Consider the following 26,007-nt stretch of genomic DNA (forward strand, 5'->3'; position numbering starts at 1 on the left):
AATGAATACCTTTTTTATTTCTGTTCGGGTCCGTGACTGACACCAGTGATTCTTTAAGGAATTTCAGGATGAATCATCGAAGGAACTCCAGTAGGAAACCCCGCAGAAATTCTAGGAGGAATCTCCGAAGTAATTTGAAGAAAAATTATTAGGAAATCCCGAAGGAATTCCGGGAATAATCCCCGAAGCAACATCAGGAGGAATCCCCGAATGAATTTTAGGAGGAATCCTCGGAGGAAGTCTAGAAAGAATCCCCGAAGAAATTACAGGAGAAATCCATGCAGGAATCCCAGAGGGCGCCCCCGAAGGAATTCCGGGATAAATTTCCGAAGAAATTACAAGCAGAATACTCAAAGGTGTTTCAAGAGGAAATCCCGAAGGAATTCTAGAAGGAATCTCCATAGGAAGTCCAGGAGAAATATCCAAAGAAATTCAAGAAGCAATCCTCGAAGGAACTCTAGCAAGAATCCTTGAATACCAGTAGGAATTTCCGAAGGAAACCGAAGAAATTGAAGAACAAAATCCAGGAGGATTCCTTTTGTAATTATATGAGGAATTTCTGAAGCAATTTCAGGAAGAACCTCCGAAAGAATTCTAAGAGGAATCACCAAAGAAATTCTAGGAGGAAACCCCGAATGAATTCCAGAACGAATCCACGACGGAATATCAAGAGAAGTCCCCGAATAATCCTAGGAGGATTTTTTGAAGGAAGTCCAGGAGGAATCCCCAAAGGAATTCCAGAAAAAAAATTAAGGGAATTCGAGAAGAAATCCCCAAAGTGTTTCTAAGAGGAACCATATAAAATATGCAGGAGGAATCCTTGTAGGAGATCCATAAGAAACCCCAGAAATAATTCTAGGAGGGGTTCTCGCAGGAATTCCAAGAGGAAACCCCGAAAAAATTGCAGGGGGAATTTCCAAGCCAATTAAAGAAAGAATCCCTAAAGGATTTCTAGGAAGAATCAACGAAAAATATCCAGAAGAAATCTCTGAAGGAGTTCTAGGAAAAAATCCCGAGGGAATTCTAGGAGAAAGTATCAAAGAAATTTCAAGAGGAATCCCCGAAAGAATTCCAGAATAAATTTCCGAAGGAATTTTAGGTGGAATTTCCAGCGGAATTCCATGAGGGATCCCCGAAGAAATTCCAAGAGAAATCCCCGAAGGAAGTCTAAGAGGAATCTCTGAATATACGACGGAATTCCTGGAAGAATTCCTGAAGGAATTCCAAGGAATTCCAGTAGATATCCCCGAAAAAAATCCAGGAGAAAACCCTGCAGGAGTCTCAGGGGGAACTCCTTAAGGAATTCTGGGAGGAATCTCCGAAGGATTTCAAAGCGGAAGACTCGAAGGATTTTCAGGGGGAATGCCCAAAGGAAGTCCAGGAGAAATCCCCGAAGGAATTCAAAGAGAAATCCCCGACCGAATTCCAGGAGGAATCCCCGATCGATTTATAGGAGAAATCACTGAAGCAATTTCAGAAGGAAACCCCGAAGGAATTCCAAAAGGACTCCTGAAAGAATTCAAGAGGAATACCCGAAAGAATTCCAACACACCTCCTGCAGCGCTACGATGCCGAACCCGCGGTCCTTCAGTAGATCGGCGAGTATGCGGGTGCTCCCAATGAAGTTGAGAGATCGGCAGTTCCACGTACCGAGTTTCCAATCGCAAGTCCTTTTTGTTCGCTGGGGTCGTTGCCGTTGGTCTCGGTTCGTATTATTCTGTTGCTGATTTTTTTTTTGGTAAGTTTAGCGCCCACCAGCAAACGAACGAAAACGGCCTACGACTCATTGATTTCGCCGCCTCCAAAAATATGGCCATACGTAGCACCTTTTTCCAACACAGCCTCCCTTATCGTTACACCTGGAGATCACCACAGCAGACTGAATCTCAAATCGACCACGTTCTGATTGACGGACGGCACTTCTCCGACATTATCGACGTCAGGACCTATCGTGGCGCCAACATCGACTCCGACCACTACCTGGTGATGGTCAAACTGCGCCCAAAACTCTCCGTCATCAACAATGTACGGTACCGGCGACCGCCACGGTACAACCTAGAGCGACTGAAGCAACCGGATGTCGCCTCAGCATACGCGCAGAATCTCGAAGCCGCGTTGCCAGACGAGGGCGAGCTCGATGAGGCCCCTCTAGAGGACTGCTGGAGTACAGTGAAAGCAGCCATCAACGACGCAGCCGAGAGCACCATCGGGTACGTGGAACGGAATCGACGGAACGAATGGTTCGACGAAGAGTGCAGAACGGTTTTGCAGGAGAAGAACGCAGCGAGGGCGGTAATGCTGCAGCAAGGGACTCGACAGAACGTGGAACGTTACAAACAGAAGCGGAAACAGCAGACCCGCCTCTTTCGGGAGAAAAAACGCCGCCTGGAAGAAGCGGAGTGTGAAGAAATGGAACTGCGGTGCCGTTCCCAAGAAACACGGAAGTTCTATCAGAAACTCAACGCATCCCGCAACGGCTTCGTGCCGCGAGCCGAAATATGCAGGGATAAAGACGGAGGCCTCTTGACGGACGGACGTGAGGTGATCGAAAGGTGGAAGCAGCACTTCGATCAGCACCTGAACGGCGTGGAGAACGTAGGCACGGGAGCCCACGGCAACGGAAGGAACGACGACGCCAGTGCAGCGGAGGACGGAAATGAACCAACTCCCACGCTGAGGGAAGTTAAGGATGCCATTCACCAGCTCAAAACCAACAAAGCAGCTGGTAAGGATGGTATCGCAGCTGAACTCATCAAGATGGGCCCAGAAAAGTTGGCCACCTGTCTGCATCGGCTGATAGTCAGGATCTGGGAAACCGAACAGCTACCGGAGGAGTGGAAGGAAGGGGTAATCTGCCCCATTCACAAGAAAGGCGACCATTTGGAATGTGAGAACTTCAGGGCGATCACTATTTTGAATGCTGCCTACAAAGTGCTATCCCAGATCATCTTCCGTCGTCTGTCACCTAAAACAAATGAGTTCGTGGGAAGTTATCAAGCCGGCTTCATCGACGGCCGGTCGACAACGGACCAGATCTTTACCGTACGGCAAATCCTCCAGAAATGCCGTGAATACCAGGTCCCAACGCACCACCTGTTCATCGACTTCAAAGCGGCATACGATAGTATCGACCGCGCAGAGCTATGGAGAATCATGGACGAAAACGGCTTTCCTGGGAAGCTGACTAGACTGATTAAAGCAACGATGGACGGTGTGCAAAACTGCGTAAGGGTTTCGGGTGAACTATCCAGTTCATTCGTATCTCGCCGGGGACTGCGACAAGGTGACGGACTCTCATGTCTACTTTTCAACATCGCGCTGGAAGGTGTGATGCGACGAGCCGGGCTCAACAGCCGGGGAACGATTTTCACAAAATCCGGTCAATTTGTGTGCTTTGCGGACGACATGGACATTATCGCTAGAACATTTGGAACGGTGGCAGAACTGTACACCCGCCTGAAACGCGAAGCAGCAAAGGTCGGACTGGTGGTGAATGCCTCAAAAACAAAGTACATGCTGGTAGGCGGAACCGAACACGACCGGATCCGTCTGGGTAGTAATGTTACGATAGACGGGGATACTTTCGAGGTGGTGGAGGAATTCGTCTACCTCGGATCCTTACTGACGGCTGACAACAACGTGAGCCGAGAAATTCGGAGGCGCATCATCAGCGGAAGTCGGGCCTACTACGGGCTCCAGAAGAAACTGCGGTCGAAAAAGATTCACCCACGCACCAAATGCACCATGTACAAAACGCTAATAAGACCGGTAATCCTCTACGGGCACGAGACATGGACCATGCTCGAGGAGGACCTGCAAGCACTCGGAGTTTTCGAGCGACGCGTGCTAAGAACGATCTTCGGCGGTGTGCAGGATAACGGTGTGTGGCGGAGAAGGATGAACCACGAGCTCGCTGCACTTTACGGCGAACCCAGCATCCAGAAGGTGGCCAAAGCCGGAAGGATACGGTGGGCAGGGCATGTTGCAAGAATGCCGGACAACAACCCTGCAAAGCTGGTGTTTGCAACGGATCCGGTTGGCACAAGAAGGCGTGGAGCGCAGAGAGCACGATGGGCGGACCAGGTGGAGCGTGACTTGGCGAGCATTGGGCGTGACCGAGGATGGAGAGCGGCAGCCACAAACCGAGTATTGTGGCGTACTATTGTTGATTATGTCTTGTCTTAATGATGTGGAACAAATAAATGTATGTATGTATGTACCCGAAAGAATTCCAGACGAAATTCTAGAAGGAATTTTAGGAGGCATCCTCAGAGGATTTCCATGAAGAATTCCCGGAGGATTCCAGGAGGAATCTCTCAAGCAATTTTGAGGAATTTCCGAAGGAATTCCAGAAGGAATCCCTGAAAAAAATCAGGAGAAATCCCCGAAGGAAGTCTAGGAGGATTCTCTAAATGAAGTCCAGGAGAAATTTCTGGACGAATTTTATGAGGAATCCCCGAAGTAATTCCTGGAGGAATCTCCGAGGGAATTCTAAGTGGAATCAACAAAGAGTTCTAAGAGGAACCGCGAAGGAATTCCAGGAGGAACCAACGACAGAAAATTAGGAGGAATCCCCGAAAAAAATTAAGGAGAAATCCTCGAAGGAAGTCTAGTAGGAAATCCCGAAAAAATGGACGAAAGGATTTTAACAGGAATCCCCCGGATCTTACCGGGTAGGTGGAAGGATTTGCAGGAAGTATTCTCTAAAGAATTCCTGGAAGAATTCCAGAAAGAAATTGAGAAATTCCATAAAAAATCCCTCAAAAATATCCTAGAGATATGGATAATTATAATTCAAAGGAAATGATTGAAAGAACTCCAACAAGATTCCCTGAAAAAACTCTTGTAGGAATTCCTGGAAGAGCTTCTGGAGAAATCTCTGATGTAACTCCTGGAGGCATCCGTGAGTCTGCCTTGAAAAATCACAATCTCAATCTACAATCTGAAAGAACCACAGAAGGGATCCCCAGAAGAACTTCCGGAAGAATTCCTAAAGGAACTTCTCGAGGAATTCCCTAAGGATATCGTGAAGCAATCTTGGAAGGAACTCTTATATTGGAATCCCTAAATAACCTTCTGGAGTAATCCCTGAATTCTCCTGGACGTATCCTTGGATCTTCCTATATGATTCTTTGAAGGAATTTTTATAGAGATTTTCGAAGGAATTTCTGTACGAATCCCTGAAGAATTGCAGGAGGAATCTCTGAAGAAACATCTGCAAGAGTTCCTGAAAATCTGGAATCTCTGATGGAACCCCTGGATTAATTTCTGCAAGAACTCCTGTTGGAATTTCTAAAGGAACTTCAAAAAAAAATTCCTGTCGGAACTTATTTTTAAAGACCTCCTGCACAGTCCTGCAGGCCTTCTCACTGGATTATTGATGGATCTTCAGGTGGCATTTATGAATCCTCCTGAAAGAATCTTTAAAGGGACTTCTGGAAGGATACCAGAACAAACTCCCGTTGAAATAGCTTAGGGAACTTCTGAAGGAATTCCTAATGAACACCTGGAGGCATCCCTGAATCCTCCTGGAGCTATTAGGGAGATCTCTGAGCGAACTCCTGGAGAGACTACCGAATAAACTCCTTAAAGAATCTCTGAAAAAAAAACTTGAGGCATACCGAAGTAATTTCAAGAGGAATCCCCGAAAAAAAATCAGGAAGGATTCTTGAACAAATTCCAGGAGGGATGCTAGAAGCAATTTCTGTAGGAACCCTTGATGAAACTCCCGGAGTGATCTCTGAATTATCCTCTTGAACAATCCCCACTGAACGTCAGGAGAAGTCCCTTGTTGGAATTCTAGAAAAATTTCTGAAGGATCTCCTAGACTAGTTGCTAAAGAAACTCCTGTAGGAATTCCTGAAGGAACTTCTGAAGGAATCCACAAAAGAACTCGCAAACTAATCTCTGGAGGACCTCATATGAGAATCCCTGAAGGATCTTCTCGATGAATCTCTGATGAATCTCTAAGAGGCATCCCTGAACTCTCCTGAAAGAATTCTTTGAGTTTTCCCTGAAGGTACTCCTGTCGAGATCTTCCTGAGAGATCTTCTGAAAAAAAAAATCAATGATGAAACTCCTGGAGACATCCCTGAAGAATTTTCAGGAGGAATCCCAGGTGGATCTCCTGGAAGCATCACTGAATCCTTCTGGAAGAATTTTTAAAGGAACTTCTGGAGAGATGTAAATGATGAATAATTAATAATATCTAATGAAAAAAAAAAACAGTTCTATAAGTTGAGAAATCAATTATTGTAGTCAAACTGTTATGAAAGGGATCGTGAGATGTTTTTTATCTCAACTTTATGTAAACCTAATTTTGTTCGTGCACTGATCACCGGCGTGAAAAATGGAAATCGGCGGCGTGACGACGTCCTGCTTGCCTGACACCCTGACACCAAACACCTAACATTCCGGAAGACGAGGGTGCACAGTTGAGCTTCGAGTCCTTCCCTAGCACTTGGACGTCGATCAGCCACCCCTGTTGCGAACTGCTCCTCCTGAAGAACAGATACTCAGGTTTGCAGAAGCAAAATCTTTAATTTTGAGGTATAGTATTTTATTAGGAAGAAGTTCACCAAGAATTCGTCTGAAAATTTCACCAGGATTTTTTTTAGATCTTTCAGTAATTTTACCTAAGTTTTGTAAAAAACATTTTGTAATTAAATCCATCATTGAACTGGATCTTGAAAATTAGGTCAGCCGGTCATCGGGGGCGTGCAAAATATGAATTGTAGTCGTAATTCTGTTCAAACACAATTGAATCATGTAGCTGGAGAGATTGCTGAAATTCAAAAAAGCTCATGTAAGTTCTCTCCTCGGAGAAGAAAGTATTTCTCCAGTGCAAACACGAAAAACCATGTACCCACGAAAGATCATTCTAACACTCTGGCCGCTCATATATTCATGTTAATACACGTATCAAAAGTGTAAATGCGTAGATCGTAACGAGAGCCATTATTTCATCACCCTTTCAAGAAAGATCATGTGTAATTTTTGGTAGGCCCTGCGGCTATAAAAGGGGAAGATCAATAAAGACGACAGTCAGTTTTGTTTTTGGACTCCACACTAGATACCTCCCGGATAAGTATTTTGCTACTCAAATACCTTTGATCCTGAAATTGCACTTGGGAAGCCTAAATTATTCTGATCTCTTGATTGGATAATTCAATCCTTCAAAAGTGTTGATACTTAGAATCGTGGAAGTCGTAAAACATTGGATCGATCAAACTTTCTCACTCTGGTAATTCTGTTCGGGTAGCCAGTCCCTTTTGGAGGAGAATTTTGAGTCTAGAAAGGCCTAAGTGCTACTACACACGATTTTAGACGAGTCCCCGATAATTGAATTTATCGAACTATTTCTCACTCTGGTAAGCTAAGGTTCTGATTGCGAGAACGTTGGCATGAGTCTAGAAAGGCCTAAACACTATTACACGATCTGGACGTTCAACTATTCTCCTACTTCAACCTCCTACCCTGAGTGAGTAGTATCGGTGTTCAAAAGTAACGCGTTCCGTCTTGTCTGTTGGTTGGCACACACAGAATGTAATACCGTATCCCTTCGCAACGGTACCGTAAAACGATTGTGGGTTTCGTCATCTTGATCATTGTCGATTCATCATCGCGTATTTATTTGTAAGTATTTGGTCTAGTCCCACCGCTAGAGGAACACCGCACCAATCGTGCTGCCAATTGGAAGATTGTGCTGACGCCACGTTTGGTGGCTCCAGAGAGGAGTAGCTATTACCGCCCACACTCATGCTGAAATAGTCGCATGTATTCCCAAATAAGCTGCACATTAAGTACTCGTAAAATATTATGCTAGGCTTTCTCAGGGAGCTCTACGAAATGCTTACAAGGACATTTTGAAAGAATTATATGAAATCCAACATCAAGAAATTCTGTGAGAACCCTTGTACGAAATTATAAGTTTACGATTTGCATTGCAAACTCGTGTTAAGTGATGTCAAATAATTACTCTTACTAAGGTTCATTCAGCCATTCTCCTAACGTTTTGTTAAATATTCATTAACTTTATGCAGCATGGCAAATATAACGACTTACATCTTCCCGGCGTCTACGCAAAACAATCACAATTCCTTTTTCAAAGGACTCCCATTACCTCGATGGAATCCATTTTATACTACCTATTCCCGACTGAACTCCTTCGGACATTTTAAAAATGAATATGATAATATCATATATCTCGTGTTTTAGAAGTAAGTTTCTTTTGCCTTCAGTGTAGCTGTTTGCATTCCTATCCGATTTGGTAGCGTTCTATAGTTTGATTTCCGTGTATGTGTACTTGTGTGAGTTAGTATTAGTGTTAAACATTAGAGGCTAGTATGCGGCTTCCAACAGTCAGTGGCGCTTTGAACTTAACAAGACTATCCCATGGATTGCCCTATTATGCTCAAAAACATTCCTACTCTATGACCAGAAATTTTAACCTTTTCCTCAAGTCCGAATCCCTCGGTAACGCCAGGGCCCACTTCCGGAGTCCAGATAAAACGACCGAACTCACCACCAACAGTGCTCCCAGCACCGAGTAAACGTTGGGCGTCTCCTTGAAGAACATGATCTGCCAGATGAAGGCAAACACGATGTCCGCTGACCGTGCAATCGCCACAGGGCCAGCCTGTTCGAATTGCAACGCCAGCGTAAGCAGAATCTGACCCCCGAAGCTGAACAGTGCCAGGGCTATGACCAGCAGCCGGTCCGATCCACACAAGGGCCAGCACAGTGCGCCCAAATAGTAGCAAACAATCAGCGTGTAAACCAATGCGAACGCCCCAAAGTTGGTCATTATCACGGAAAAGTGCAGCCCCTTGAGGGCACGCAACAGTACGTAAGCATTGGCCCCGAACAGAGTGGACGACAGGGCCGCCACCGGACCCCACACATCGTAGTTAGCCTCGATGACCTGTTCGTCCACCAAGCTGGTCGAATCTTCGTGGAAGAAGAACGGCGGCCGGGTGATCAGCACTACCCCCACCAGCGTCAGCAGGATCGTTATCACATTGAACATTCCGCACTGCTCCCGGAGGAACAACCGTGCGAATATCGCTACGAATACCGGTGTGGAAAATATAATTACCGAAGCGTCTGCCAGCGGCATATGGCGAAAGGCGTAGAAGCTCAGCATCAGGCCCGTCGTTCCGACGAAACATCGCAGCACCAGAATGATTCGTTTGCCTCGCGGAAAGAAGCTCTGCTCCTTGTAGATGGCGATGGGGATCGATGGCAGCAGGACGCCGATGAACCTGCGGAAGAGAATAAGGTTTTCTCAGTTAGCATAAAGTACCATGTACCGTACGTATCAAACTTTGCGCAGGTAAGACAATTCCAACTTTTGTCGTTATAAAAAATACAAACGAACAAAATAGTTTATGAAAACTTTTTTTCACGGTAGGCTTCCTTGAGTCTGTATACTTGAGAAAAAAATATTAACCCATATTCGTCCAGCCATCGTTTTACTTTTAGGACAGAACATTAGAAATGAATATCTTGAGAATTACACAGTTTTCACAGTTGATGTAGTATCTCTGAACTCTATAAAAAAGTGATTTTAGTTTGGATATCAAATTCGGATATGCGGAACGAATGAAACGCACGAAAGTGGAACGAGGAAGGCAGTAGTGAAAGACCAGAGCTAAGGGATGATTGTGATTCTCACAAGAAAGACCCATACAAGTATTGGAGATGGCACGATGTTCGTAGATCAAAGTGCTCAAATCCCAGGACCCAGTAGTGTTAAGAGGACACAGAAAACCCCTTAAAAACTCTAGCCACGCTACAAATATCGGTATCGACAAAAAGTACAATCACATCGAAAAACGAAGATCCAGTACTTGGTAATAGCGCCCCGAAAATCCAAGAAGCGAAGAGTTCAAGGGAGCCGTGGAACCAATGTTGGGGCAGTATTAAATCCCCGGCCAAGCGGCGAACCTGATCAAATTTAGCCCTAAAAACTTAAAATTCGGCCAAGTGAACCTTTAAAAGACACGGACACGTTCAATGCTTCCAGTGAGCTATTCGTTCTTTGAAGGAAGCACGACACTAGACAACGGACTAGCATGCAACGCCCAGTGGCACAGCCGAAAACTTTTCCTGACAGCTGCGGCGGGAATCGAACCCGCGCTCCTCAGCACGATGCGACTAAGAGCTTGGTGACCCTAGCCGCACGACCACGTAGCCGCACACCATGCGAAGGGAGCGACCACCATACTTTGCAAAAGGTTCACTGCGAGCAAACTGGATGTTGTTTCATCCAGGAGCCGTGGGCAAATAAGCCAAATAAGAGTAGGATACTAGTTTGATTTTCGTTACGACTGTTGGTGTTTGAACCGGCAGAGGGGGTGTTTTCGGCCTTGGCAGTCTCTAAACGTTTGCAAAAACGATTATTGCATTTTAACCCGACGGTTTCGGTTATTTATTTAACCTTTTTCAAGGATTAGATGCACGTTTTCTTGTTAGATTTCTGGAAACGTTCAATATACGGAGTCATGGTGTAATGGCGTCCGCTATGGTGCTCTTGTGTCGATCCGTTTGTACCTCACTGTATTTTCAGTGGAGCTTTCTTGACGGCTTTATCGACTTTGATCGCCTACGATTTTCTTCGACTTTTTATCGCCTACGCTTTGGTCACTGTTTTCTCCGACCGGACTGACGTACAAACTTTTGTACGTGACTATCACGCCGAGGACCTGGGATCGAATCCCACTCCCGACAAACTCACAAAATGTGAGTTCTTCCTTCGGAAGGGAAGTAAAGCGTGGGTCCCGAGATGAACTAGCCCAGGGCTAAAAATCTCGTTAATACAGATAAAAAAAAAAAAAAAAAAAATACAGAATTCATAAATAAGGACGTCGTTGCAGTTATGCTGGACGTACCAACACTAACAACTCACGGGAAAATTGAAATTTGCATTGCATCTGCATATTTTCCTGGAGACCTGGGAGAAGTGCCTCCACCAGAAGTAGCGGCGTTTGTCAAATACTGCAGAAGGCAACATAAGGCATTCATAATAGGTTGTGATGCAAATGCCCATCACACTGTATGGGAAAGCACGGACATCAACGACAGAGGTGATTAATTTTTAGAATATATTTCTAACAATAACATAGATATATGTAACAGACGTATCCCAACGTTTATGAATATAAATAGAGAGGAGGTTCTTGATTTAACTTTGTGTAGTCCAACTATCACAGATAAGATCACAAATTGGCATGCGACGAAATATCGTTATCTGACCATAAGCAAATATTGTTTGAATATGATGCTGGTCAACAACTCATACAAACTATTAGAGATCCCAGAAAGACAAACTGGGAGCTGTATAATATATAGCTAGCAACAATGGATAACACGTTAGCAATTAACACAAACACTATTGAATCATTTGAGGAAACCTCAATTTTCAAGTTTGATTATGCATTAGGCCTGTCCAGCTTTTCAAAAATGTTCTCTGATTCTCAAGTCCACCCCCATATTTTTATTGGCATCCTAAAAGAAGTAACTGGTCAAAATTTCAGCCAAATCCTTTGAAATTAAGAGGTGCATCAAATCAATTTTGTGTTTTTCGACTATTTTTGAACTTCAAAAAATCATAACTACACTAAAACATGTCAAAACTTAATTCTTTCGGCAGAAATTGAATGCTATACTTGTTTGCTACAACTTCTCCGAACAACGTGTGCCAATAAAATTTAAGGAAACATGTGTAATTATCACATTTCTGATCAGAAAAACCTTAAAAAGTTGATTTTTTGATATATGTATTTCGTTCTGGAACACCCTAATATACGTAATAAGTTTGATACTGTAAAACGGCATCATATTATCTCATGTTTTTTGGTTATTTGCTTCTTTGACACCAATGCTGTAGGAGTTGAGCAAAAATTACTAAAATTCGTGAAAGCCAAATGTGGCCTAAAAACTAGCTTTTTGGGGGCAATCACGCTGTGGCGCGAAATTGTAGTGAACGTACCGTAATCCGGGGTCAAATTGATCACTTTAAAACAACTTTTGCAGATAACACCAGTGCCTGTTCAAATATTGCCAAAAGAATTTCTGGAAAACCAGTACCCTATGGATTTCCATGGAACCATGTGACAGAATTTTGTTCAACAAATTTGAACTTTAAGTTAAGGTGAATATATAACGAAGCCACCCCTCAAATTTTCAAGAGCACAAATCTGAAGAACCGAAAGTTGGTTTGCGCTGAGAAGTTGATCGATTGGTAACCCGCTGGCGGTGACCAATCGATCAACTTTTCAGGGCAAACTGACATTCGGTTCTTCAGATTTGTGCTTTTGAAAATTTGAGGTGTGGCTTCGTTATATATTCACCTTAAATAACTCCAAATATCAAAATACTGGAAATGCTACTTTGGGGCGAAATTGATCAGTATACAATTAAGCATCGGTTGGAAAAGAAAATTTCCTTCTCCGCTTAATTTTGCTCTTCTAAAACCGAATAAGGCGTCAAAAATCTTACAACTAGTGTATTTAATACTTTAAATGCAAAATTAAATTTAGAAATTTCCCCCTTAAACGCCTAAAGGTAGGCAATTTCATTTAAAATAAGTGATTTCTATCACAATAAATGACTATTTCTTCAAAAAATAAACTTTTTATAACTATTTCTTGTTCTGATTAACTACATAACACCCCAACCAAGGCTCCACAAAAATGTTAAAACAGAGAATCTACGGGAAGTCCAATTAGAAATTGATTGTTTAGAAGCAATGATTTCAGCTAAATGAGAAATACATTGCAAATTCCTTGAAAAAATAAGGCAAAACTGACTTTTTTCTAAAAAACTAAAAGTCTACACTCATCTCTAGACATCTGCGAATCAGATGACGTAAAAAGTTTAAGGTCATTACGACGCTTAAGAGTTCCTAGTATGGAATTACAATGCAGTACCCGAGTGATCAATTTCACCCCGCTGATCAATTTGACCCCGGTTTACGGTAGTAGCTTTGCTTCCTTGTAGTTTGCCTTGGCTACCCCCTACCGCGGGTGATAACAAACAAGCGTGATGACAGGTGTTGGCTATCATATCAGTGCTGACGCGATGCCACTTTTTGCGCGCCAAAGCGTGATTGCACCCGAAAAGCTAGTTTTTAGGCCACATTTGGCTTTCACGAATTTTAGTAATTTTTGCTCAACTCCTACAGCATTGGTGTCAAAGAAGCAAATAACCAAAAAACATGAGATAATATGATGCCGTTTTACAGTATCAAACTTATTATGTATATTAGGGTGTTCCAAAACGAAATCTATCAGAAAATCAACTTTTTCAGGTTTTTCTGATTACAAATGTGATAATTACACATGTTTCCTTCAATTTTATTGGCACACGTTGTTCGGAGAAGTTGTAGCAAACAAGTATATCTTTCAATTTCTGCCAAAAGAATTAAGTTTTGACAAGTTTTAGTGTAGTTATGATTTTTTGAAGTTCAAAAATAGTCGAAAAACACAAAATTGATTTGATGCACCTCTTAATTTCAATGGATTTGGCTGAAATTTTGACCAGTTACTTCTTTTAGGATGCCAATCAAAATATGGGGGTGGACTTGAGAATCAGAGAACATTTTTGAAAAGCTGGAGAGGCCTATTATGCATGCATTTAATAAGAGTTGCGTCGTCAAGGAACAGTCTACAAATAGAGATGTACCATGGTGGAACAACAAATTACAGAAACTTCGTAAAAAGACCAGAAAACTCTTTAACTGGGCGAAACGACAGTGGGTACAATATAAAGAAACCCTCACTCCTTATAATAAGGAAATAAGACGATCGAAAAGGATAACCTGGAGGCTAGACCGATGCAAATTTTGAAATTTTCGCTCCCCTATGCTTAAACGATCACAATTAGGGTTCTGATCATCCTGCCAAAATTTGAGATTTTTTGGATCAAATTTGATTGAGCACACGCCATTTAAAGTTTTCATGGAAATTACTATGGAAAAGCTAATCTTTCATTTGCACGGGCTGAAGTATCTATCCATGATGTCTTAAAAATAAAACCTATATGGATTCAAATAGCTTAAACAGTTATTTATCAAAGTTCTGAAGATGCATGATACGTAAAACCCATAGAAAAATTGTTATTCAATAAAATTTGATTTTAAATCTTTAGCAATGCTCTTTTACTTTAACTTTTGGGAACACTGCGAGAGCAAAATTCTTCCTAGTAGGCCAAATGAAAATTTTACAAAGCAAAATGTCAAAATGGGAATGCGATGGCGTGCAGCAACAGCGAGTACTGCTACTCTTGTTTTTTTTCCGTGATGGTAAATTGGTCGAGGAGTAACAGGATGCAGCTTAGGATGGAGACAAACAGTCGCAAATTGATGATAAGAATACTCCTCCACTTCCAGGTACTCTGGAATACGATATTGGCTCATCTTACAGTTAACGCTCGACAACTCAATCTGAATCTTAATCTGGAAGTGAACGGCCGTCATTTAAACAATTGAACTTCAGGGGATAACGTTCCCTGTCACAGACTATCCGAACTACATACGAGCCGATACATAAATAAATTCAAAGGACACTTTCATAACATTTTATGGCTAGACAAATAAATACAATCATTAAATTTTCCCAGAAAATTGCTCATTTATTCCTAGAAATGTCTTTCGAATGTCATATTGAAATCTAGTAGGATAAAATTTAAGTCTGTGGTGGTACCCGAACGAGTGTACAAAACTGATTTCACTCATTCGAAGAGGGTATTCTGCTTAGAGGGCTCAAAAAGTCGGTACAAGGTACATGGTGGTGGTTGCCGTGCATGGCACCGAATGTAAGGGATTATTGACAACCCAATGCAATGTTGTTTTTTGACCCTACAGTCGTCAGTCCAGAGAATAGGGCACCGCACTGTTTTGATTTTGTATGGGATTTTGAAGTTTCGTGGCCTTGTTGTTTACAAGATTTCTGTTAGAGTGAAAGAGAAGGAGAGAATTTCATGCAGTTCCCTATACGGAAGTTGTTAGACTCCTTCCTCGGTCCGCGTAAACACAACTTGAGGAAATGGCAGTAGAACGGATGATTATTAGCAGTTAACATTCTTGGTGCCGCTCTAGCTGCAGCGAATTGTGTTTTTATTTTGACACACTGCGTTGCATAATTTTCCTTGCCTACTAGGCATAATTTACCCCACGCAGTGTTCCCAAGACGAAAAGTAAAACATCATTACTAAAGATTTGAATTAAAATTTAAATGAATAACAATTTTTCTATAGGTTTTACGTGTCATGTATCTTCGGCACTTTGATAGATTTATGTTTAGGCTATGTGAATCCATATCGGTTTTATTTTTAAGATATCATGAAAAGATATTTCGGCTTGTGCAAATAAAAGATTCCATTTTCCATAGTAATTTCCATGCAAACTTCAAATGGCGTGTGCTCAATCAAATTTGATCCAAAAAATCTCAAATTTTGGCAGGATAATCAGAACCCAAATTGTGATCGTTTAAGCATAGGGGAGCGAAAATTTCAAAATTTGCATCGGTCTACTGGAGGCATACATGTGAAAACATAGAAAATACTCCTGATAAAGATCACTCAAATGGGCTGGGGACTTTGATGAAAGAAAATGGTTCTTTCACTACAATTGCTAATGAAACTATAGAGGCTTTCCACGGACCAGCACGAATCCATTTTAATCGATGTTTTTAATTTACCGTAATCCGGGGTCAAATTGATCACTTTAAAACAACTTTTGCGGATAACATCAGTGCCTTTTCAAATATTACCAAAAGAATTTCTGTAAAACCAGTACCCAGTGGATCTCCATGGAACCATGTGCCAGAATTTTGTTCAACAAATTTAAACTTTAAGTTAAATAACTTCAAATATCAAAAAATGGAAATGCCACTTTGGGGCGAAATTGATCAGTATACAATTAAGCATCGGTTGGAAAGGAAAATTTCCTTCACCACTTAATTTTGCTCTTCTAAAACCGAATAAAGCGTTTAAAATCTTACAACTAGTGAATTTATTACTTTAAATGCAAAATTAAATTTCGAAATTTCCCCACAAACGCCTAAAGTTAGGCAATTTCATTTAAAATAAGTGATTTCCTTCACAAAAAATTACTATTTCTTCATAAAATGAACTTTTTATAACTATTTCATTTTCTGATTAGCTGCATTACATCCCTACCAAGGCTCCACAAAAATGTTAAAACAGAGAATTCACGGAAGTCCTATTAGCAATTGATTGTTTAGTAGCAATGATTTCGGCTAAATGAGAAATACATTGCAAATTCCTTGAAAAAATAAGGCAAAACTAACATTTTCTAAAAAATTAAAAGTCTACACTCATCTCTAGACATCTACGAATCAGATGACGTAAAAAGTTTAAGATCATTACGACGCTTAAGAGTTCCTAGTATGGAATTACAATGTAGTACCCGAGTGATCAATTTCACCCCGCTGATCAATTTGACCCCGGTTTACGGTACTTGATATTTTTGTATACTATTCCTTTTCATGTGAGAAACCATTTTTTCATATCAAAAGTTCATATTTTGTCTCGACTAACTTTCAAATAGGGCCTATGAAAAAATGGAACACAAGCAAATAAAAAAATATAACACGGAAACGGCTTGTTCGATCGGAAAGGTGTCTTCAGTAAAGTTGTAGAATAATATATGGCGGCTCTCAGAAAAATACACATTGAAAAATTTATTTAGTTTTTCTTCTGAAAAAACTGAATTTTGTTACTAAAAATTAAATATCTCAAAAAGTTATTTTTTTACCTTCGTGTTTTTTTGTGAGAATAAAGTTCATTCTGTTAGCTATCATCTGTAAAATTTTTATAGTGGTAAAAAAATGTACAAAAAAGTTACGGCACTTTGAACATTTTTGGTTGCGTGTTTTTTTAGAGTGCATGACGAATTTCCCGCAAACTAGATTTTGGGGTTGGCAGCACCCTCTCAGATTTCAATGGAATTGTGTAGGTATGAAGACTATGTACTTTAAAGCAACGTTGCATACTTTGTTGTTTTTTTTTAAATTTATCTACACTAATATTTGAAAAGGGCTTAAGTTTTTGACTATTTTATTTATACCAATATAACTTAAAAATAACATGACCTGCAAAAAAGTGTGGTATGTGTGACTTTAAGGAATTTGTGTAAACTTCCAAGTAAAAAATTGAAATATTGAAAAAAACGATCATGCTAAAAAAAGTTAAAAAATAAATTGATGTCAATTTGGAATACATGCCCATTTGCGAAATTAAATTAATCATATTTCGGAGAACCAAACCCCACACCAACCAATAAGAATAGAATTCAAAATGGATCAAAGTAATTAAATTGCTATTATCCAAATCTAACCCAACACAAAATGTTTTTTTTTTTTTTGAGTCAAACCAATTTTTGGGTATTTTTATACGTGGATTTTCACATATTGATATTGAACATAGCTTTACATGTTTCAATTATAAATCTATCCAATACAAAGAATATAATTTAGGATTCTCTTTTGAACCAGAACACCAGATTTGTTACACAGAAATTCAGAACATCAGCCAGAAGTCGAATTTCAACTTAAAAGTTTTCTTATTCATAAGAGAATAAAATAAATACTTTGCATTAGATAGACTTGTGATTTAAACATATGGAGCTATGTTTAATTTAATATCTGTAAAAAACGCCCTGGATAAAATCTTTTGTTTTCTACCGAGGGGAAACACGCAAAATGATGACATGAAGTATTTGTTGTTAGGAACCGCCCATTAAAGACGTAGCATTTTAGAGGAAGTTTATGATATTGCTAGGAGCCTTCTATTAGGTATAGGAGAATATACTTTAAGAGGGGAGGAGCTGTCAAAAATGTTCTACTAATGCTACCGTGATTTCGAATGCAGCGATATGGTCAAACTCAAACATTACAGAATCCTTGAAAAAGGTCCAATAAGGACCGAAACGTCGGGTTAAGAAAACATATAGTTCTTTTTGATTGACCAAATTAGACTGAATTGCCAATTAAAGATATCATCCAACGTACAGTCAAACTCAAAGCAATAAACAAGTACGACCACGATTCTCATCAGTCAACGAGATTGAAACTTTTACTACAAATCATTTTATTGCAATAGGTAAATATCATTTAAAATAAAAAATCAATAATTTTGCTTTCGGGATGAAATTGATCAGTAAATGAAATACCTTTGCATGTGCCAAAAATATGTTTTCCACCTGAATTAACAACCTCAGAATGCGAAATGTTGCGCAAAAGTTTAACGAGTTTTCTCAATTTTTAATTATTCAAGTTTTAAATTTAATAAATTTCATGAAAACGCCTTAAAGTATGCACTTTTCATACTGAAAAAGTGATTACTTCCGAAAAGTGCAATTTTATGTATAAATTTGAACATTTATAAAATTTTTGATTATGAAATCGTGTTTAGCAAATACTTGGCAGCTAAAAGCATCCATTCGAATATTCATTACATGTGCGATACAGCCACGGTAACAAAAGTTTGAAAGGGTATTTGAGGTTCGCCAAACACGCAATTACGGAAAATATTGAATTTAATACAGAACTATGTGACAAATTGAATGTAAAACATGTAACTCATCATTCAATAATCCTTTAGCCGGATGATGGTCATTTTCTACAAATTGTTTTAAGTTTAAAGCATTATTTTTACCAAATGAACATGACCCTCACGTCGATCAATTTCACCCCACTGATCAGTTTCACCCAAAATCACGGTACCTCAGAAATGCTTTTCTTCAAAAGTGCGCATCTTGCGATATATGGCAAAATTTTCAATAATTACAAATATGTCATGTTTTGCAAATTGAAATAATTTTTCTTATTTGCACTTTTTTTACTTTTAAAGCGTATTGACATTTTTCAATGTTATGAAAGTTCACATGATTATCTAAAAGTCACCCATACATAACTTTTTTGTAGGTAATGTCATTTTTAAGTTATATTGAGTAAAAAACGATCAAATACTTTAGACCTTTTCAAATATTAGTCTAGGTAAATAAAAAAAAACAACGTATGCAATCTTGCTTTAAAATACGTCTTTAAAGCTAAGAAATTCCATCGGATTCTGAGACAGTTTTGCCAAACCCCTACGGCGAGTTTGCGTGAATTCGTCATACACTCTAAAAAACACACAACCGAAAATGTTCAAAGTGCCATAACTTTTTTGTACGTTTTTTTACCATTATGAAATTTCTACAGATGGTAGCTAACAGAATGAACTTTATTCTCACAAAATATCACGAAGGTAAAAAAATAACTTTTTGAGATATTTAATTTTTAGTAACAAAATTCAGTTTTTTTAGAAGAAAAACTAAATAAATTTTTCAATGTGTATTTTTCTGAGAGCCACCATTTATTAATCTACAACTTTGCCGAAGACAGTTTTCCGATCAAACAAGCAGTTTCAGAGATATGATTTTTCATTTGCATGTGTTCCATTTTTTCATAGGTCCTATTTGAGAGTTAGTCGAGACTCAATAAAAAGTTTTAATATGAAAAAATAGTTATTTATATTGATTAGAACAGCTGTGCAAAATTTTATGCAAATCAAAAATGCAAAATTTAAAAAAATGGATTTTTTTCGTGCTGCTTCGTGGAAAGCCTCTATAGAACTAATGATGAGAACTCATTTATCCTGTTCTATTGTTAATTCTAATGAAGACAAGACCAATGAGAATAAAGGCGATTGACAGCTGTTACCTGCGCTTCATCCATATGCAATACATCGGTGACCCCACTTAGGCATACACCAGTGTGTGCCACACCCGGTCCCAGCGAGAGGATCAACGAAACGAGCCGGAAGTAAATAACAACACTAGCGAAATGATGAGTTGCAAAAATTGAAGACTTCCTTAGCGAATTAAACTGCTAAAACAAACTGTAAACTATTAACTAGTACCTAACACTATACCATCTAGCCCTAAGAAAGTGAATTAACCCAAATTGAATTGCCCTCAGTCGTATGATTACCAGTAAATTCAAATTAATAACCTTAAGGTGAGTTCGAATGAGATCTGGCGAACATAATCTATGTCACAAAGTTGAAAACATTATTACTAGGCGCACAGGAGCAGAAGGTAGCTTGAGACCCTAACAAGCCTCGGATGTAAAGCAGCATTAGCTAAATCCGAGGTAAGAACACAGTTCATGAGAAAGACCATAATTAGCATACATAGAAATACTCCAATGCCAATATAGATTCAGGGGTTCCCAGACTAATCGAGACGGAGCATAGTTGTTAGAAAGTAGATTGTAGCTAGATCACTAAAAGTAAGTTATTTGCGTCTAAATTTATGTTTACCTTTAGTAAAAATTGCGCATTGTATGAATTTTATAATTTACATCAACAATTGAATAAATTAATCGAATTTGGACCTAGCTGCCGCCGGTTTCTAAGCAATAACACCTTTGAACCCTTCAAATCACCAGGTAGAGATGGAATTTATCCTGTTCTACTTCAGAAGGGTAAGGCGATTTTAACACCCATATTAACAAAACTCTTTCAAGCAAGTTTAGCAGAAGTTTGGCAAAAAGTACGGGCAACTTTTATCTCAAAGGTTAATAAAAAGGTTAAAACATCACCAAAATCCTTCAGGCCGATAAGCTTATCGTCAGTTCTGCTTAAAACTATGGAAAAAAATATTGATGAATTCTTCTCAAATCAAAATTCTTCTCAGCAAACATCAGTTTGCGTATCAGGAAGGCAAATCATCAATAACAGCGTTACGTGTGGCTTCGTGGTCGTGCGGCTAAGGTCACCAAGCCTTTAGTCGCATCGTGCTAAGGAGCGCAGGTTCGATTCCCGCCTCAGCTGTCAGGAAAAGTTTTCGGCTGTGCCACTGGGCGTTGCATGCTAGTCCGTTGTCTAGTGTCGTGCTTCCTTAAAAGAGCGAATAGCTCACTGGAAGCATTAAACGTGTCCGTGTCTAAACATGCATTTGTTACAAAACTTGAAAGATCTTTGAGAGCGGCTTTCCTTGACATTGAGGGAGCATTTGACAACTCATCTCATAACTCAATGATATCTGCAATGGCAAAACGCAGTTTTTTCGCGGGGCCCGTGGCATAGTTGCTACACGTCTACTTCATAAGTGGATGGTCATGGGTTCGATCCCAGCCCAGGCACTTGCAATTTTCGTCAGTTGCTCTTCTCCCCAAGAGCGATGCTCTAACGTAGCATGCTCTTCTGAGCATATGCTCTAACGTACCCAGAAACTTGGATATCGGCTAACCGGCAACTCCTATTGGACCCAATCGGACTGGAAAAGAAACAAGAGCCCACACATCAACATCCTCGTGCTCATCATTCTACCATGGACGAGGTAGAAAAGTGACAGCAGCGCAAAGGCAATTAGTTCGATATAAATAGTAGAATAAGAATAGAACATTGATTGATTGATTTGTCTTTATTAAGGCTCAAGCATCCGTCATCATTTTTCGGAAAACGAAAAGCAGTTTTTTCACTGTAAATCAAAACAATGACCATGGAAATATATTCACTGTATTCCATTCCTTATGTGGAATGCAGTGAATACATTTTCATGGCAAAATCTTTTGTTTTGAACGAGAAAACTGCTTTTAAATTCTTGATGATGGCAATGATTTCAATGACGAATGGTTCAACGTTAAAGAGACTTTCAGCCCTTGGCTGGTTCGTCTCTCCAAGAATAGAACAGATTTAGGCGCTGTACAAAGTGTAAGTACAGTAGGCTGTCCCAAAAAAATCGATGTTCGAAAAGTCCAGGTGCTCAACCCTTAAATGAAAGATATGTATATTTGAAGCATTATTGTAGAACATTTCGATTTTCTAAAAAATCGTTTAGAGGCTCCGCCAGGGCGTTTTTTGAAAAAAAAAAAAAAAAGACCCTGTTGGATATCGCTCCAACGTCGTCGGCCGGCGTTATCACAGGCTGCTTCAAACCAAACCAAGCTGCGAAGCGTGTGAGAAACGGCCCATTGATACCTACAGCTAGCTGCGCTGCCTATTGTACGGTAGTTTCGTCAGCCTAACAGCACGTTGGGCTCCCTGTAGCATTAGGGTGGGGCTAGTTTCAAAAAATCTCTCCGATATATGATTTCTCAAGTAGAAAGTGATCCACTAGTCGAAATAAGTCAGCTGTTCAAAAATGAGCGATTTCGGTTGATATTTAGGGGTGGCGCAAAGGGTTCAAGTGAAATTTTTGCTAGAACAAACTTTCAAAAATCATTTCAAATTTAATTTTCAAACTTATTTTTTCTAGACTAAATCGGTGATTCTAGAACCCAATTGGGCCAAATTTGTGCTCAAAATTGCGATATCTCTATTGGTTTCCGAGATATTTGAGAAAAATGTCATATTTTGGTACCAAACCCAAAAAAATACTGAAAAACGTGTCCCGTATATAGTTAGACACAACGTGGGGCAAGACATCCTGGCCGAAACAACACTTTTGCATGAAAATTCTCAAAAAAATATTATTTTCGAAATATTCTTCCAACATTTTTTTATTTAAATATTTTTATATTTTTCTGTGGACCTATAGGCATTCTTCAAGGGTATTAGTTTTTGAAATATTGTGTTTATATTGACGGCAGAACCTTTTTTGTAAAGGTCTATTTTTTAAGCATTTTTCTTCAAAATTTTCTAAAAAAAACACGTACTATTTTTTTATTATTTTCAACCATGGAAATTTCACTGGGTCTCCAGTTAGTCTAGTGGTTAAGGCTAAGGATCGCCAATCTGGAGACGGCGGGTTCGATTCCCGTTCTGGTCGGGAAAATTTTCTCGACTCCCTGGGCATAGTGTATCATTGTGCTATATAATTATATAATTATAATTCATGCAATGGCAGGCAAATAATGCCCTTCAATTAATAACTGTGGAAGTGCTCAAAGAACACTAAGTTGAAGCGAGGCAGGCCATGTCCCAGTGGGGACGTAGAGCCATAAAGAAGAAGAAGTATTCATTGGAAGGAATTCCTGAATCTCTGAAAGGCTTATTGGAGAAATTTTTAGAGCGATTCTAACAAAAACACTCAAAGGACCCTCAGGAGGAATTCCTATAGAATTTCTAAGAGAAATTTGTGTAAGAATCTTCGAAAAAATCCTGCAGGTAATCATAGAAATACATGAAGAAATCCTTGTATGAAATAATTCCTGAAGGATTATTGTACAAAATTATTTGTAAAATACCTGGGGAAATATTGTATGGAATTTCTAATGGAATACTTGGAGAAATGCTTCATAAAATCATTTTAAGAGTACTTGAGTAAATTTTGAACGATTTTTTGGAGAAATCGCAGGAAGATTTATTAGATGAACTACAGTGCCGATTCGTTCGTTGGGGGCTCGTTTAGATGGGGCTGTTCGCTGGTTGGGTCAAACTCCAACTAAAAAGCACTGTCAATGTCAAAACGAGTTTGACGTCTGACCGCCGTCGCATCCCAGCTCCTGTATACAGAACGCTTGTGCAAGTACGGAAGTGCTAAAGGAAGTTTAAAAGGAATTTCTAAAGGCATCTCTGAAAAAAAAAAACCTTAAGGATTTTGAATAAAGCCTTGGTAGAATTCTTAAAACGATGGCAAAATCAGGAAAAATCCCAAAAATAATCCTTTAAAAAAAGAATTGCTTTATCCGATTGATACAAGCTTCGCAGGAGTTTCTAACAAGATTCTTGAAGATAGTTTTTAACAGATTGGATAGTTGGATAGTTTTCAACAGATTTTTGAAAGAAATACTTAAGAAATCCTTGAAAAAATTCCCATAGGAATTTTTGAAGCGATTCCTGAAGAATATCCGATAGATATGTATCCTCTATGATTTTTTTGTTATCTTAGCATTGAATTAATCAATAAAAGGATGCTTGTAGGCATTCTTAAAGAAATCTTGAAGAAAGTTTCCTAGGAGCAATTCCTGCGGGAATCCTTGGAGAAACTTCTGAGGCATTTATTGATTTTTTCAGGATAGTATCTGAACTATTTAACCTTCCGTAACTCGCGCGGTTGACTACCTGCGTCAGCACCACGCTAATGCTGAGTACAAAAAGCGAGATTTTTTCAACGTGTTGTACAAAATACAACAGCGCGATCGTTCGAGGGTTAAGGATATACGCTCCCATTTTCATCCCTTTCAAAACAAAGAAAATAATCACTTTTTGTTTTGTTTCTTATTTTTGAATTTTGAACACGAATAATTAGAAAAAAATACGGAATAAATCGGTGCCGTAATCGCTTTGTTTTCGATTACAATGAATATGGAAATGTAAGATTACTGAGGGCACGATGACCCTACAGATTTTTTGGAGGAATTTCTGAAGGAATAATTAATAAATCCTGGGGAATTTTTTGATGGAAACTTAGAATGATTGTTCAAAAGGTTTCTAGAACGAATTTTGAATGAGTCTTATCAAAAATCGCAATAGAAATTTTTAGAAGAGTTCCTAGAGGTATGCTAGCAAAAAATCAAAAGGAATCCTTGGAGAAACCCTTAGAGTAGATAGATGTTAAGGAATTCTTTGGAGGAATTTCAGAAGTATTTTTCGAATGAATCCCTACAGATTTTATTAGAGGAACTTCTGTAGGAATACTTGGAGGAATTCTTGAATTATTTGTCCAATGGATTCTTTGAAAATTTCTTGGACGAGTTCTAAGATGAATCTCGTAGTAAAACTTTCGAGAAACTGTTTAATAAATCCATACAAAATGTTTTCGAAGAAATCGTTGCAGTATTTTTTTGAAGGAATCCGTGAAGGAATTTTCGAAGGAATTTTCAAATGAACGCCAATATGAGTGACGAATGCTTGACTGCCCCCATTCGCACAACAGTCCCATGTGAATAGGAAACCCAGCAAACATGGGACTGTTATGCGAATATGGGCAGTTGAGGAAATACCAAGATAATTCCTTGGAGCACTCTTTTCGGTTACTCCACTAAGCGACGAAACCGAGAAACACGTCAAAATCTTGGACTCATTATAAACAAAGGCTCAGCTTCTAATTATTTAGCCACATGGATGCCTTCTTACAGAAACAATGGAATAGTAGCCGTGAAACAACTGTTTATCTTTTGTACGATGACTTAATCTAGTTCATAATCAACACTCGCGTACACTGTAGAATAGCGTATGAAATGCTCGTCCACCGGAAGCTATACCTAAGGTGGCAGCCCCACCACGGTGGGTAGGGGACCTTAGGCTAACAACCTACTGTTTCCGAAACCCAAAAAAAAAACCGTTACAGAAACTGAAAATGAAAGATTACGAACTGATTCAACGGCAACGACTTTTAGCGCGAAACAACGGACAAGAATTGGAACTTGGAATGTATTAACCCTAGCCCAGCAGGGTAAACTGGCACAACTAGTCAATGAGGCACGCCGTATAAAGCTTGAGATCCTTGAGATTGGCGTCGGGTCAAATTCTGCTATACTCTGGCCTACGAGGTGAACACGCTCCTCTCTCGAATACTCTTTCTCATTTCCGTATACTCACCTGAATGTAGCCAGTTCGATCGGGTTGATGTCCACCAGGCCCTTCACAATCACCGAACAAAGTGAGAAGAAAAGCGACGAAATGGTAGCCAGTATGATGCCCAGGTAGGGACAGGAGCACTGCAGCCAACTTAGCGACCGATGCCGGACGCCACCCTGCAGAACACCACCCACCAGCTGTTGCAGCTCCAGGTGTTCCGGCATGGTCCGACGAGTGTTTCAGTTTCGGCAGAAATCAGCAATCACACTTTTTATCGGCCGGCGCTTCTCTAGCATGTAAACGGTGGTGCGCCAGACAGCACGGCTAGGACATTTCCAGAGATGGGCTGAGAAGGAAAAAGACGAAATAAGATTAGCGTTAATTAGGTTAAAAATAAATTATTTTCATCTTTAGATCATCTCGGTTGGACTTGGATACGCTTGCATATTCTTTTAATTGATACGTCCCCCCGAGGTGATTCTGGTTTTTATTTCATACCGCTAGCAAAGAATAAGAATATCATCTATTTTT

General features: G+C 39.8%; 1 protein-coding gene across 1 annotated transcript; it reads right to left on the minus strand.

Moving 5' to 3' along the window:
• Nucleotides 1-7,754: 7,754 nt before the first annotated feature.
• On the minus strand, nucleotides 7,755-25,749 carry LOC134290029 (solute carrier family 35 member G1-like). The gene is made up of 2 exons (XM_062856967.1): nucleotides 25,498-25,749; nucleotides 7,755-9,263 (listed from the first exon to the last, which is right to left on the minus strand). The coding sequence occupies exons 1-2, from the start codon at nucleotides 25,698-25,700 to the stop codon at nucleotides 8,426-8,428; spliced, it is 1,041 nt and encodes a 346-aa protein (XP_062712951.1). The 5' UTR covers nucleotides 25,701-25,749; the 3' UTR covers nucleotides 7,755-8,425.
• Nucleotides 25,750-26,007: the final 258 nt, after the last annotated feature.

This window comes from Aedes albopictus, chromosome 3 (genome assembly GCF_035046485.1).
Source record: "Aedes albopictus strain Foshan chromosome 3, AalbF5, whole genome shotgun sequence".
NCBI lineage: Eukaryota > Metazoa > Arthropoda > Insecta > Diptera > Culicidae > Aedes > Aedes albopictus.

Bases quoted from the DNA above. Each gene is read 5' to 3' on its own strand.
- LOC134290029 (XM_062856967.1), bottom strand. From the start codon at position 25,700: ATGCCGGAACACCTGGAGCTGCAACAGCTGGTGGGTGGTGTTCTGCAG. The intron at 9,264-25,497 runs GTGAGTATACGG...TCTCTTCCGCAG, and splicing joins ATCGAACTGGCTACATTCAG to GTTCATCGGCGTCCTGCTGC.